Here is a 14,046-nt window from a genome sequence, read left to right on the forward strand (position 1 = left end):
CAAAGCTGCTTGGTACCCCAGAAGTTCCTGTGGGAGCAGGACTGATGCCTGGTATGTGTAGCCCCTTGCACATCGCTGCTGTTCCTAGGGCCTGTGATAAGGCTGTGCAGCTATGGGTGAGGAGTTACCCAAGCGTGAGCCCTGCTTGTGCCCTGCTGGGACGGGCTCCCCACGAGCATGGCTGTGAGCAGCCTGCTTCCCACTGAGGGGTATGAGTGCATAAATTGTGGTTTTAATCCTCCCTGCAGCTGCTCCCCCCCCCCCTTTTTTACCCCCAAATCCTGTTGCCTCTTCTGGACTAGGATGATTTGGGGTGCATAGCAGAGCCTGGAGGTGTTGGTTCAGCCCATGCAGAGATCCCTCTCTCTCTCCTCCCTGTGCAAAGCCCTGTGCCTGGCAGAAGCCAACCCTTGAAATATTTGGAGTCCTACACCTGTAATTCCTCCCTTCACCCGTGCTCCAGCCTGCAGCACTGTCCCTTTATCACTGTGTCTCTGTGCAGAGGAGCAGAGACATGAAACTATTGGGGGGGGGAGGCATGCAGAAAAGCGCTGTAGAAAAGCAGAGCAAATTAAGCAGAGCTCTGATCTGCTTGGGTTTGTGCTTGCCAAAAATGCACCATGCATCTTAATTCGCTCTGCTGTTCAGCTCGCACTCACTGCTCTCCTGATGCCATTTCGGTGCTCTGAGCTCAGCCTTTTCAACACTTCAGTCTTCCTCTTTCAGGATTTTTTTTTTTTTTTTTTTTTTTTTTGCATGTCTGATTGCAGGATCTGCTGCAGGAGGGAAGGGGGAAGCCAGGGGAGGGAGGACGGGAGCCCCGACCCTGGGTGCTCCTGCCTGCGCTTCCCGGCAGTCGGCTGAGTCCCCGTTGCATTTTGGAGGCGGGTGTGTGTGTGTGCGTGTGTGTCTTTTCTAGAAAGTCCTTCCTGGGTGCTCTCCAGTCGCTTTTTTTTTTTCCCACCCAGCCGTCTGATCTGCGTCTCGCTAGGATCCTCTTAAGAAAAAAAAAAAAAAAATTGCTGTAATCCACACTGGCTTTTATTCTCTTCCAGTTCAGTTTAATCTTTCTTTCCTTTCCACCCTTGTGTCCGGATTGCGGGGCGGGGGGGAACCCACCCAACAACCAAGCGAAAAGCAGCATCGTCCTCCTCCTAAAGACGAAAGAGCCTGAGAAAGCAGGAGCCGAGCCAGAGCCCCTCTCCTCTCCCCCCAGCACAAATTTAACCCCAGCTGCAACTTTTCCTTTGCTGGCGGGGCTGAGCTGGGGCTCCAGCAGTGCTGGGGTGGGTTTTTCCCCTCTCTCCCTCCCCTCCCCTAGATTGATTTTAGCGGAGAGGGGGGTGGGGAATCCTTTTTATTGCAGAGCCCGGCTCGCTTTGCGAGCCTTCCTCCTCCTCCTTCTTCTCCTCCTCCTCCCCTGCTTTTTTGTGCCCGCCGCAGCAGGGCTGGCCAGGCCGGGGGAGGGAAGCGATGGGAAGGGGAGGTCGCCCCCTCCTCTCCCTCTGTGTGTTTTTTTTGCAGGTGTGTCAATTTTAATTCTGCCCAGTAGGTGGGACTTGGTGACTTTCGCACCGTTTTTGTTATTTATTTATTTCGCCGGCAGCCTCCCCAGCCTCCGGTTGCAATCCTCCGGAGCGGCTGGCGGGGAGCGGCGGGCGGCGGGCGCAGGGCGGCCGGGCCAGCATGCATCCCCGCCCGCTGCCGCTGCCGCTACCGTAGCGGGAATTACAGCCTCTCCGAGCCAGCGGCCAGCATGATTTCATCTGCTGGAGGATTTTTGCATCTGATCGCTTGAGGTTTTGTTGGTTTTTTTTGGGTTTTTGTTTTTTTTTTTTTGTTTTGTTTTTTTTTCCTCCCTCTGTCTTTGTTTCCTTCCCCCTTTCCCCCCCTTCCCCTCCCTCCATCCCCCCTTTCCTCCTCCTCCTCTTTTTTAGAAGCAGCAATCGGAGATGGATGTCTCTCTTTGCCCTACCAAGTGCACTTTCTGGAGGGTATTTTTGCTCTGGAGCATTTGGGGAGACTATCTGCTTTCGGTGCTGGCTTGCCCTGCTAATTGTCTTTGCAGCAAGACAGACATCAATTGCAAGAAACCGGATGATGGGAACCTCTTCCCTCTCTTGGAAGGGCAGGATTCAGGCAGCAGCAATGGCAACACGAGCATCAATATCACGGACATCTCAAGGAACATCACTTCCATGTAAGTGGGGGTGTCCCCGTCCCCCCCGTTCCCCCCCGCGGGTTCTCCCGGCGGCAGGGTGCGGGCTGGGCTGCCGGTGCGGGGCTCAGGTGCCCTCGGCATTGCTGCGCTGCCTGGCAGAGCTCAGCCCGGCTTCCCGTGCAGAGGACGCAGATCCGGCTTTCCCCCTTACCCCCCCCCCCCAAAAAAAAAAAAAAAGCCCAGCAACAGTTTGGCCGAGGCTTAAGAAGAATAAAGTAAATGAGATCTGATTCCTTAGCAGGAGAGAGAGCAGCAGGCAAAGATGCTAAAGCTGCTGCTTCCTTCAAGTGTTTGCTTCTGCAAGGGGAGGGGGGACGCCACAGCCACACGCAGCCACATATTTACCCAAATTGGGCAAGAAAAGCAAGTTCTGAGCTGCTTGTTCTTTTTCGAGACTTTGGATCCGATTAGAATGTCATTTTTTTTCATCCCCACGACAGAAAATGCTCCCTTCCCTGCCCTGGCTGAGTGTATCTGGGGATCTGCGGTTTCGCCTTTTTAAGGGGAGGCAGAAAAAAAACAGGACAGCGAGATGTCCCTTAAGTAGCTTATTTAACTCGCATTGTTATAATTTTGCAACTTGCCGTGGTGCTGCGATAGGGTTTGTGTGTTCTCGTCTCGGGGTGGTGGCAGTGGGGAGAAGCATCGGAGCAGGGAGATATTTTTAGTTGAGCACTTTGCGTTTGTTTGCATGCTTGTTTATCTGGAAAATCAACTTGAAGTTGCATTATCCTTGTTTGGAGAGGCAGTTAGCAAAGCCCATGTTAATCTCATCAGCATGGAGTCGAGAAAGGAATATATTTCCTTCTCCTGAATCCATCATGCTGTGTGTGTGCGGAAAAAAAAAAAAATTCCTCATCTTTTCCAATCTCCGCTCTTTATTTTCCAGTACATTTTTGGGTGAGATGAACTCTGAGCCGTTTCATTATTCTAATGCTAATTGAAATGTGAGCATTTAGGGAAATGTAGCCCCCAGAGCAAGTTGGCAGTGGGAGTTGAGCAAGGAAGAGGTGGAATCCTTTATTCTGGCAGTTAAATGCAGCAAGGTTTGAAATGAGTAATGGAGGATTATTTTTTTTTTTTTTTCACCTCGATGGCACAGTTGCAGGAGGGAGCAGGCTTTGCCCGGTCTCTTCCTGAGGCTGTTTTATTTGGTCACAGTGCAATTGCAGCAGAGCCATGGAGTAATTGCAGTGCCTGTTTCGCAGCTCTGCTCGTCACCTTTGCTGGGTAAAGATGACAGGAGCTGCTTTCCCTGCTTGCTTACAGGTTCACGCCATGCCCAAGCAGGTTTTCAGCAGATACCACTGACCCTGAACCCCCAGCCCTGCCTTCACTTTGCCAGCAAACCTCTGAAAACCCAGCAGGAATGGGGAAAGTAAATGGGGAAACTAATGCAATGCTCCCCTTCCAATTGCCCAATATTTATCCTGTGTTGTGGTGCTGGAGTGTTTTCTCTGTGATGCCGGAGGGAGGTGGGTGATGCTGGGGAAGTCAGAGAAACTCATGTTTTTTTCCTGGGCTTGCTGTTTGTTGTGGTTTGGGTTTAACCCTTTGGGGAGCGGGGAGCAGCAGGAAAGGCTGCGAAGGGTTTGGAAGCCACCAGCGTGAGTGAGTGAGTGTGCGTTGTCAGATGCACACATACATCTGAACTGCTGTGAGAGGTAGTATTATATGAGTCCTTTGTGCCCAGAAGATGTCTTTACTGCTTTGAAATTGAAAAATGCTGATAAGCAGTCTATAAAAAGGAGAGGGGCAAAAAAAAAAAAAAAGAAAACCGGACAACTCCAGAAACAGAGATGTTGGGTATTTTTTTGGAAAGAAGCTTCTCTTAAGTTGGGGAAGGAGAAGGTGCCAGTCTTGCTGGAATTTGTATGCATCTCTGCTCCACACTGAGCAAAGCATGTTCCCTCACCCTCTGCATCACTGCCGGCCCCGTGCCTGCCTCCTCGGGCTTGGGGGGGCCGAGGCACAGGACTAGGGTGAACCCCAAAATGCTGTGAGGGGCTGAGACTGAGCATGAGTGAAAACTTTCCCCAGGGGTCTGTGCTTACTGGGAAGACACCAGTGGTTCGTAGGGGATGCTTATGGGAGCAGAGGGATGGTTTGGGTAGTGAGGCCACTTCCTACCAAAGAAGTCACTGCTGGGAGCCAGGGTTGAACCTATGTTTGTGCTCTTGTGAGGGAGACATCAGGTCCTGCACCCTTCCAGACTGATGTCAGGCCTCTCCTTGCCATCCCCCATAACATGTGTGCTGGGGCGAGGGGTACATCGAAGCCCAGCCTGGTCATCGCTGAATCACTCCTGGCATGTGAGTCTGATTCAGCTGGGCACTGAACGGCACTTCCCCCTGCTTGCCATGCTCACCGGGGGCTTGGCTTCGTTAGGCAGCTTGCCTCGTTTGTGGGCAGCGAGTGGGGGTGCCCCCTTCTCCCACTGGGCTGGGGGGTGAATAGGGGAGGCTTAATCCTGTCCCTGTGGCTGGGGGATGTGATGCTCCAGCCTGGTCCTTCCTGCAGGCCCTGGGGAAGGTTGTGGTCTCTGCTCTGTCCTGCTGCTGGTGGAAAGGCAGATGGGATGTGGGGTCCTGAAACCACCCTGGGGGCAAGCAGGGCCTTATTCATGTCTGAAAGACAAGCTCAGCATTGCAATCAGAGCTTGGGTGGTGCTGATGAAAGCCTGCCAGGGCCCATTTGGAGGGCTGGAGAAAGCAAGCAGTGTGAGCTGGCTTGGAGGGCTTGTCCATCATACCCCCCTGGGCCAGGGCAGAGGTCCCTCCATGCCAGCCCACCCCACCCAGGCAGGTCTCCCCAGCACTGGGGGCCAAGCCCTCGGGAGCTTTGGGTTATTTTGCATCTCAGTGGCTGATGAGACCCCCTGAGGCAAGGATGACAGAAGGACAGGAGGCACATCCAGCCTGTAGCGCTGCCCATGGAGGCTGGCATGGCAGGCCAGCCCTGAGGGTGCCTGCAGAGTGGTACTCCATCATCGAACCTCCAGTTGCACCCCTCGAATGAATGGCCTTTGCTCCGATTGCTGCTGCTTCTGGTTTCCCACCCATCCTCCTTTTGGTGAGAGTGGAGCAGCCGCAGTCAGGGTTGGGTGGCTCCTGCCCTGGCTGGGCTGGGGAGAACGGTGGCATACAACCTTCGTGCAAATCCAGGCGGTGCCAGGTTAATGGTGAGGCAGGGGAAGGGCAGGAGGTTCCTGCCCTGAGACGGAGGAGGAGGTAGGGTTGGCTGATGTCCCTCTGCCCTTTCTCAGCCAGCTCAGAAATGTATCCAATTTCGGATCATATCCCTGGGGACGTGGCTCTGAACACAGAGATCCCTGCAGGAGCTGCCAAGGGTCCTGGCTAGCCACGGGGCCAGCTTGGACCCCAGCTGAGATGCTCCAGTTTGGAGTTGTGCTGCTGGAGTTTCCCCCTCGCGATTTGGGAAGAGGATGACCATGGGGCTGGGGTATGTTCATGCCATCGCTTTTCCTTGTGCAGCTGGGTGGCCTTTGCTGTGTCCCCAGCCAGGTGTGACTTGTGGAGATGCTCAAGCTTCCCCTAAACCAGCCTCACCCCTGCAGCATGGGGCTCTATCTATTGCAAGACTTGCCTAAAAAGACCAGATGCACAGGGAGAACTTTGGTCCCGGGGCTCCTGCAGCACAAAACCCCTTCTGCCCCTGTGTACTGAGCAGCTGAGCTGTTTGCCACTCTGGGTCCCCATCCGTGGCACCGTGGCGGCCTGGCTGGTGCATGGGGCGGCTGGGCTCGCCTGTGCTGCCGCGTGTCGGGGTGACGGTGGGCGCCGCGTGCCAGGGGTGGGCCGGGGAGTTACCCTTCTGGCAGCGTGGGCAGCGCCTGCGTGTGCCGGCACAGTGCGTGGGGAAGGACGGACGGAGGAGTTTGCCATCTGGGCCTCCCTACTTCTCAGCTGTTGCTATGGCACTGTAGAGATGCTGCCAGGCAGGCGGTGGTGGCCTGTGTTTGTCACCTCTGGGCTCCCTTGAGGTAGGGAGATGTCCCTGGTATATAAAGCCTTGCTCCCTTACCCAGCCTCACCAGGGGAGAAGGGGGTTCCCTATGGTAAAATACCATTGATGGGTGGGTTTGCAGGGTTCATCTGTGCAGCTCGTAGCTGCCATCAACAAGGTGAGATGAATTCAGAGCAACTCAAAAGGAGATAGGTCGTTGCAGAGCACTGTGGGCTGCAGGATTTTGGGATCCCAGTTGCAGGGCCAAGGGGAAGCCTCTTGCCACCCGCCATGGACAAGAGCAGCCCCATCCTTTCCTACTGGGCTGTCCCACCAGCCCACGGCAGCATCCGCTCCATCCCGTGGGCCTGGCTGAGGGTGGGAGAGCCGCGTCAGAGCTGGGTACCGTGGGGGGTGAGCGGCAGCGCAGCCCCCACTTGCTGCGGGGGAGCTGGGAGCATGTGGCGTGGGGGAGAGCGAGGGGGTGCTCAGAGCGGCAGCACCCCTTCGCTGCTGGCACGGGGAGAGCTGAGGCACCAGTGATGCCCACATGCGCCTGCATCTGGGAAGGAGGGAAGAAAGAAAGGGCAGGCATCTTTCTGGAAGGGCTGGGGGGAGCAGAACTTGCTTTGGTGGCCCAAACAACCAGGAAAGGGACTCCTGTGATGCTCAATTTGGTGACTGCTTCGGACAAGAGGGCACAAACTTTTCCCCTCTCTGTGAATCAGCCACAGCATGCCCAGTGTGCCTTGTGTGCTGCTGCTCTCCAGAGATGAAGGGGTCTGCATTCGCAAAGCCTCCCATCTCATCGTTCCTCCCATCTCCTGGTCCCGGAGGCTTTGGCTGCTGCAGAGACCATTCAAAAAGTCCCTAATTCAATCCAGCTTTGTTTTGCAGGGCTCTTGTTTATGCAGAGCGGCTGTCCTGAAGGATGTTAGGATGGGGGAATGGGTGCAGCACAAGGCTGTGAGGACAGAAGAGGGTGCAGAGATGTTTGGGACAAGGAGGTGGGCTGAGATATGGTCTTGTTGCTCTAGAGTTGCTTTAAGCTAGGAGCGCTGGTCCTGACTGTCCTTGTATCGTCCCCCTCGCATTAGGGGATCAGGTCCATGGTGGGTATGCCCTGTGCACCAAAGTAGCTAAACTTGCACCAGGGATGCCCAGGGCTGGGTACATCCCCTGGGCTGGCTGCTGATTCCTTGCTGTGCCCTTACAGCCTTTCTCCCTGCTGACCAGTCCTGGAGGGAGGCAGATTCCTGGGACAGGTGATGTCTGGGACCTCCAGTACTTTTTCAGTGCTCCCTGCTATGTGTGGGGGCAAAGCAGAAGGATCTGGGGTAGACGGGCTATAAGAGGTGATTTTTTTGGAGGAGTCAGCCATCAGGGTCAGGTCTTGGCTTGGCTTTCCCAGCAGTGGCCGAGCTAATGCTGAGCAGAGGACATCAGGGACCCAAGGGTTACAGCCCCTCTTTGTCTGGGACACGGGATTCCAGCTGGGTTGAGTCACTTACCTTTTAATGCCAGGGTCTGCTGATGTTTCTGGCCGCCTTGTGCCTGGTCCCACTGGGGTCCCCAAGTGCTCCCCAACCATATCTGCATTGCCTGGCTCTGCTGGTGGCCCACACCAGGTATTTCTCCAGGGAGGAGACAATTTTGGTGCTTGCCAGGACTTCCAAGGCTTTTTCTGAGCTGAACATAGGGCTTGAGCTGCTGCCTGGACAGGAGGAGCTGGTGACCCAGATGGTTTCAGAGTGCATGTGACATTGCCCCAGTGTTCATCTCCTGCAGGGTTTGGTGAGGTCTAAGTCATCTCTGCCTGCCAGCTTGTCTTCCTGGGCTTGGAGAGGTGAGATGGGGATGCTTTGGGTCTAGGACAGGTGTTTCATGGGGGGAAGAAGCAGAGATGGAGGGGAAGAGACTGAGGAATGACCTGCCTTGCCCTTGGAGGCTCGGAGGTGTGTTCCCTCTGGCTAGGGACTTTTGTAGAGCTCAGTTAGGGAAAGCTCTGCAGGTCTGCTCTACCCCATCAGCTCACCCCTGTGGGGGTGCCACTTTCACGTGCTTTGCCACAAGGCTGCTCGTAGTCTCCCAAAGGCCTTTGACCACCCAGGCATCCAGTAATGCTAGGCTCTTTCAGAGAACCCTCCAAACAGGTCATGGGATGTCCCATGGGATCAGTCTTGGGGAGTCCTGCAGGTAGGTCATGCTCAGCGATGCTGCCCAGTGCTACCCTGGCACACTGGCTTGACCTACTTGATGCAGTGCGCATGCTAGGTGTTGCCCATGATTTTATGGTTGGATTTGGTGCATCCCACTCAAGGGGGGCTGCAGTCAAGCAGGGAGAGAACCAACCCCTGAGTCTGCCAGGCTTCCGAAAGTGAGCGTTAATAATGCTTCTAACTCGGTGTATTATTTACCGGGCACTGTGCAATCGCAGTAATTTTGAACTTTGGGTTTCCTGCAGCAGGGGTTTCGGCAGGTTGTGTAGGTGCTTTCTAAGCTGGTGTGTTTGACAGCAGCCTGCGGGCTCTGGTCTCCCTCAAATTCTCTGTGCATCAAGGGGTGCACAGCAAAACCCCTGCTGAGGCGGTGCTGCGGCCTGAGTTTCTTGTTCAGAGGCTGCAGTTCATGTATGGGGGTTGGATATCACGGGCACCTTGTGTGCCACGTGAAGAGATGGGGAGCAGCAGCCCCGATCGCTCCACACGATGCTCCAGGTCCCGGAGGACTGTGCGCAGGGCACGATGACCACGACTGCACCGGTCTGGTCCCCATGTTCATCTCCCAGTGTCGTGAGACTGTTCCGGACGGAGGCTATTTGTGCGGGACCGCCTGTGCCTGAGCAGCTCCGTGGATGTATCCTGACCCCCAGCCCCAACCGAACCTCTGCCCTGTGCCCCACCCCCGGGGGGGGCAGCCGGAGCCCGACTCAGCCCCGGGTACCCTCTCCCCGGCTCAGCCCGGCTCATGCTCTCGTCTCTTCCCCCCGTTGGAGGGTGGCTGTGCCGCTAGAGGGCAAGCGGCAGCGGCAGACAGCGCGGCTCCGGGCTGCGCCGGCACCGGCGGGGACGCAGCCTCACGCCGGCCGGGGCCGGGGCAGCGGGGGGGGTGCGGGAGCGGCCGGGGGCTGCTGGGGCCGAGGGGTCAAGTCGCCGCTTGCTTGCTGTCACGCTGATGGATGCTGCGTGGGAGGAGAGCCTTTGCTCTGGGGTGCCCGTGTTGCTGTGTACCCCTCTTGGGCTCCCACCTGCTCCCTAGCTCAGCATCCCGGGCCCTGGGGTGGGCACCCAGTCCGGTCAGACGGTCCCCTGGGATCTGGGTGGGTTGCTGGGTCATGGCTTCGTCCTCCGTGCCGCTGCGGGAGGATGCGGTCTGTGCACCCCCGCCTACCGACAGCTCTCGCGCCGGTGCTGCAAGCCGTACAGCCCTGGCCCATCTGTGAATTGAGGGCATTTGCGGCTTTTTGGAAGGTGTTGACCCAAGCAGAGCAGGTGCTGTGGGGAGGTGTTTCTGGGCTGTTTGAAGTGCTGGGCAAGAGGTGCCTGATCGGGGCAGTGCGCTTTCACCTGCATCCAGCTTGTGGCTGCGCGTGATCTGCAAGGAAGGCCCTTACAGCTCTGCCCATTTTACTGATGGGCAAGCTGAGGCATGGTGTAGTGGTGCAACTGGCTTGCAAGCAGCAGAGCGGGGATGGAGACTCTTCAGCCCAGCACTGGCCAGGGTTTAAGGAGACGCCAAGTGTGGAGGGTGGGTGGGGGTGGGATAAACAAGGCTGTTCTATTGGTCCTGTTGTATCTAGCAGCCGTGAGAGATGTCCCCAGAGAAATCCTGGAGGTAGAGGCAAGAGGGCACAGGCTGAGAGCTGTCTCTGGAGGACTCCAGGGTAGGTGCAATGCTCTTTGCTCCTCTGATTAACCCTTTGCTGCAGGGGCTGGATGGAGTTTGGAGGGCTAAAGAGGCCACATGTCCTTCCCCAAGGGGGGAATGCTGAGAAGAGCCTGGTGTGAGATAGGGCAAGGAAGAGTGGTGGTAGGAAGCTGGTCTTGATCCTGTAGCATCCTCCGTGTGCAGCTCCTGGGGGGTATTTCATCCTCCCTGGCAGCTGGGCCAAAGATGGGCTTGTTATTTCCCTGGTTATTGCCATGTGCTGCCAGCGTGGTGGAAGGGCTGTGACACCCAGTGGTCCCACAACGCAACAGCAAATGGGTCATGGACGTGGGTTAGAGCAGTGATATTGCTCAGGGCCTGAGCTTCACTTCATTTGAAGAGAAGAAGACTAAAATCTCTCTGGACTCCCCTTGGAAGGCTGCACTAGAGTCAGTGCCCAGCTAGCAGGGCTCCTTCACCACCCCTGCTGCATGTGCCCTTGTGCATCTCCAACTTCCATGTACCACCCTGTTTCCCGACCCCATGGGGCTTGGCATCCTGCCCTGTCCCCCTCTGTGTGAGACCTGACCCCTGCTTGCCTGGAAGAGGAGCACCAGGAGAATATGTGCTGTATTTTTAGCTTGTTTTCATGTGTTGTAGCAGTTGGGGAGCCAAAGGAGAAGCCAGAACCATGTGTGCAGCCAGCTTTCCTCCAGCTGCCACCCAGCGCTCCAGTGTAGGAGATAATGGAGCCTGTTAGTGACTGTCCCCATCCTGTACCCCCCTCCAGCATGTGCCATCACCCCCACCTTCCCCTTCTCCCAGCTTCAGTCTGCCTAAACGGAAAGGAAAACTGCTTTTTCAATTAAAAACAAAAGTCCCAGCAGTGGAGCACAGAGGTCAGGAAGGATTCTCAGGGGAGTGTGATGGTGTGATAGAACAGATGGGTGGCTTGGGGTGCTTCTCCTTGACCTCGGTGCCTGTTGCAGTGACAACTAAATGACCTCGGGATCCCAGGGCTCCAGGGAAGGATGCAGGGAGATGCCAGGCCCAGGTGCTATTCCCCATGCAGCCCCTTCCCTGCAGCCCTCGTACAGCTCTGTTCTATGCTCAGTTGTGCTGGGGAGGGCACAGGGCACTGGTGCCTTTGCTGTCTGTCCTGTGCTGTCCCTGGGGGACTAAGTGGGTAGGAGCAGATGTGAGCGTGGTGAAGTCCCCATCCTGCTGGGCTGTGCAAGGCTGTCCCTTAACTAGCTCTCCCCAGGCGGTTCCCACTAGGAAATGTTAATGTGGAAATGCTCAAACATGCTGGGAATCTGAGTACTGCTGAGGACCCTGCATGCTCAGGGTTTTGCCAGGATAAATTAGGAACATGAGTGCTCAGCTGAGCCGCAGCGATGCCAGGCTCTAACTCCTGGCCCTCCTGGGACATGAAGCCACATGGAGGAGAGGCTGGGTGCCTCCAGCTGCTGACCTTCCTTCTGCTCCTGGAGCAGCTCTGGCCTCATCCCCCATCCCATGCTCTCTATGGAAATGCTGTGCAGTGACCTGGGCCGGGAACCAGGACTCCTGGCTCTCTGGTCTGTGATGCATCTATGCAAATGCTCCCTTGGGCTGCCTGCTCTTGTCCTGGACCACAACCCTCCTCCTGCCTGCTTCTAACCTGGGCAGGCAAGACCAGCTTGGGCATCCCTTGTGTCCATCCTGGTACAGATGGGATTGCCTCTGGGGAGCTCTGTGACTTGTATGGCTGGAAAGATTTCTCTTGTCCTGCAAACCTCTTGCATCCAGGATGTGGTTGGGTGCTCCTGGGGCAATGATATGGGTCCTGGTTTTGGCTGTCTCCTGTCTTGCCTGTGCTCTCAAGGCCAAAATATATCCAAGGGAAAGTAAGCTAGCTGAAAGCCATCGAGTGACTTGGTAGCTGTTGCTGAGCAGCCTGGGGAGCAAGCAAAGTTCAGTGGGACACAGGGTCAAGGATGCTGCGTGTTCCCAGCTCCCCAGACTGCTTAGAGCATCCCTGCCCTCCTGGGGTTCTCCCTTTGCCAATTCAGAGAAGCTGAGTGTTACTGGGGACTGTTTCCTAGTTTGAGCCTCATATGGGCTCTGGACACATCTGTACTGCCAGCCATCTGATGGGCTGTCCCAGGCTCTGCAGTGGGGAGGGCAGAGTAACACAGAGCACGCTCAGTGTCAGAGAAGCAGCCTGGTGCTCCCTTGACAAGTGCTGTGACCCTCATTTCAGGTTGGGGCAGATTCTGATGCTGGAGGGTGTCCTTAAGAGTATCAGAGCAAAGCCTGAGCTTGAGGAGTGCATGCAAGGCACCGATCTGGTGCAGGGATGCTGGTTGGGCAGGGAGGGAGCCTCTACATCAGGGAGCTCTGCAGGGCCTGGCACCCTGGGGGTTAATGGTAAGGTGCATGGTACAGCTGGAGCGGATTTGGGAGAGGCAGAGCCTAAAGAGGTATCAGGTGGGAGAGCTGAGGTGTAGGTATTGGGGGATGTTTGGATTTGTGGGTGAGGCAGGCAGGCAGTTGCAGTGCTTCTCGCAAGATGCTGCAGTAGCCGTTTTGGGAGGAGAAGCTAAAGCTGGGATGCTCTCAGGTATGAAGTTGTGTGGGTTGCCTACCCTGGCTCTGGGCAGGGCGGCAGCCGGGAGGTGGGATGTGGGTGTCTGTAGCTGGTCCCCAGAGCAGCCCTGGCTGCCTGCTTGGTGGTGGGCTTCGGTGATGTGTTGGTGCCTGTCTTTGTGTCCCTCCAGCGCTTTGTGGATTGATCCCCTGGCCCTTGGGAGCACAAGCCCTCGGCTCCTCGGTTGCAGCTGAGATCCCATCTTGGGGCCAAGAGGCACCATTTTGGGCAACACTGCCTGGAAATCCTCCTCTGTCCCTTGTTCTGCCTGTGCTCTCCTTCAGGTCTTAATGGCTGAAGTCTCTAATGCCCCCAGCCTGAGCTGTGCCTGGTGTTGCTTTGTGTTGTAGATAAGCTCTCTCTTCTAGGAGGGATAGAGGTGGGATCCTCAGGCTTTGCCCCAGGCTTGTCCCCGGCTCCAGGCAGGCTGCCCAGCACCCAGTGTGCTCTGGGCTGCCCTGGCCCTTGGGAAAGGATCCCTGCCTTCCAAAAGGCACGGGCAACACAGATTTATTTATTCAGAGACTTAATTAGCATCTTTAAATATTAAATAGTAAACAAACTGCATCTAGTGGGATCAACATTTACAAACAGGGATTCCCCCCCCCCCCCTCTCTGGGATGTGCACTTGTTTTTTAAGTGTTTGGGGAGGAGCAGCTGTGTGTGGGCTCTGGTTGATGGGTGAGGGACTGACCCACAGGGCTGGTGGTGAAGGAGGGGGAGAAGACGGAGTGAAGGGGCATGAACAGACAGGAGGGCTGGGAAAAAGGAGGCAGAGAAGCAGGGATGTGTGCACAGAGCATGGGTGTTGGGGAATTCCAGAGCCAAGTTCTGGATTTAGGTAGTTCTCTGAGGATGTGCTATCCCCCTCCTGCCAGGGCAGGTGGAATGGGACAGGCAGGAGATGGAGGTTCCTGCCATGGCACAGCTAATTGCAATCAAAAGGTGGTGGTCCCTGCAAGGGGGGGCAGTTTGCAACTGATCTGCATCCTATTATCTCTGCAAATGGAGGCCTGCCTGGTAGCGGATTACACTGGGGGTTATTTATTGGCAAAGCACTGTACAGTTTTAATTTTTCCTTTTTGCTTATTCAGGCTTTAGCTCCAGAGGAAAATAGCCTGGGGTGGCTTTGAAATGGATTCTCTCTGCCCCATTAACTTATTCAGTGAGTTTAATGGGCCTTTTTTTCTCTGAGCCTTGAAGCCATCATTAAAAGGCAGAGATTTATAAAAGCAAAGATACTCCTGAGCTTTAGTCAAACTTTGGGGTAGGGGGATGGGGCCATGGTGTTGTCACTGCCTGTCGTTCGGGTCAGGATGCACGAGTTTTTTGCTCAGGGATGTTGTGAGGATTGGATGCT

At 55.8% G+C, this 14,046-nt stretch overlaps 1 protein-coding gene across 3 annotated transcripts in view; it reads left to right on the forward strand.

Annotated features, from left to right (window-relative positions):
- The first annotated feature begins 1,122 nt into the window (after positions 1 to 1,122).
- Positions 1,123 to 14,046, forward strand: part of NTRK3 (neurotrophic receptor tyrosine kinase 3) — a 234,024-nt gene continuing 221,100 nt past the window's right edge. The window contains exon 1 of one of the 3 annotated variants that reach the window (XM_069798466.1): positions 1,123 to 2,200. In XM_069798466.1, the coding sequence (XP_069654567.1) occupies positions 1,953 to 2,200 (248 nt within the window). In that variant the 5' untranslated portion in view covers positions 1,123 to 1,952. The remainder of the gene's footprint in view (positions 2,201 to 14,046) is intronic. The other 2 variants (XM_069798467.1, XM_069798468.1) reach the window with 2 other exon arrangements.

This window comes from Haliaeetus albicilla, chromosome 12 (assembly GCF_947461875.1).
Source record: "Haliaeetus albicilla chromosome 12, bHalAlb1.1, whole genome shotgun sequence".
Lineage (NCBI taxonomy): Eukaryota > Metazoa > Chordata > Aves > Accipitriformes > Accipitridae > Haliaeetus > Haliaeetus albicilla.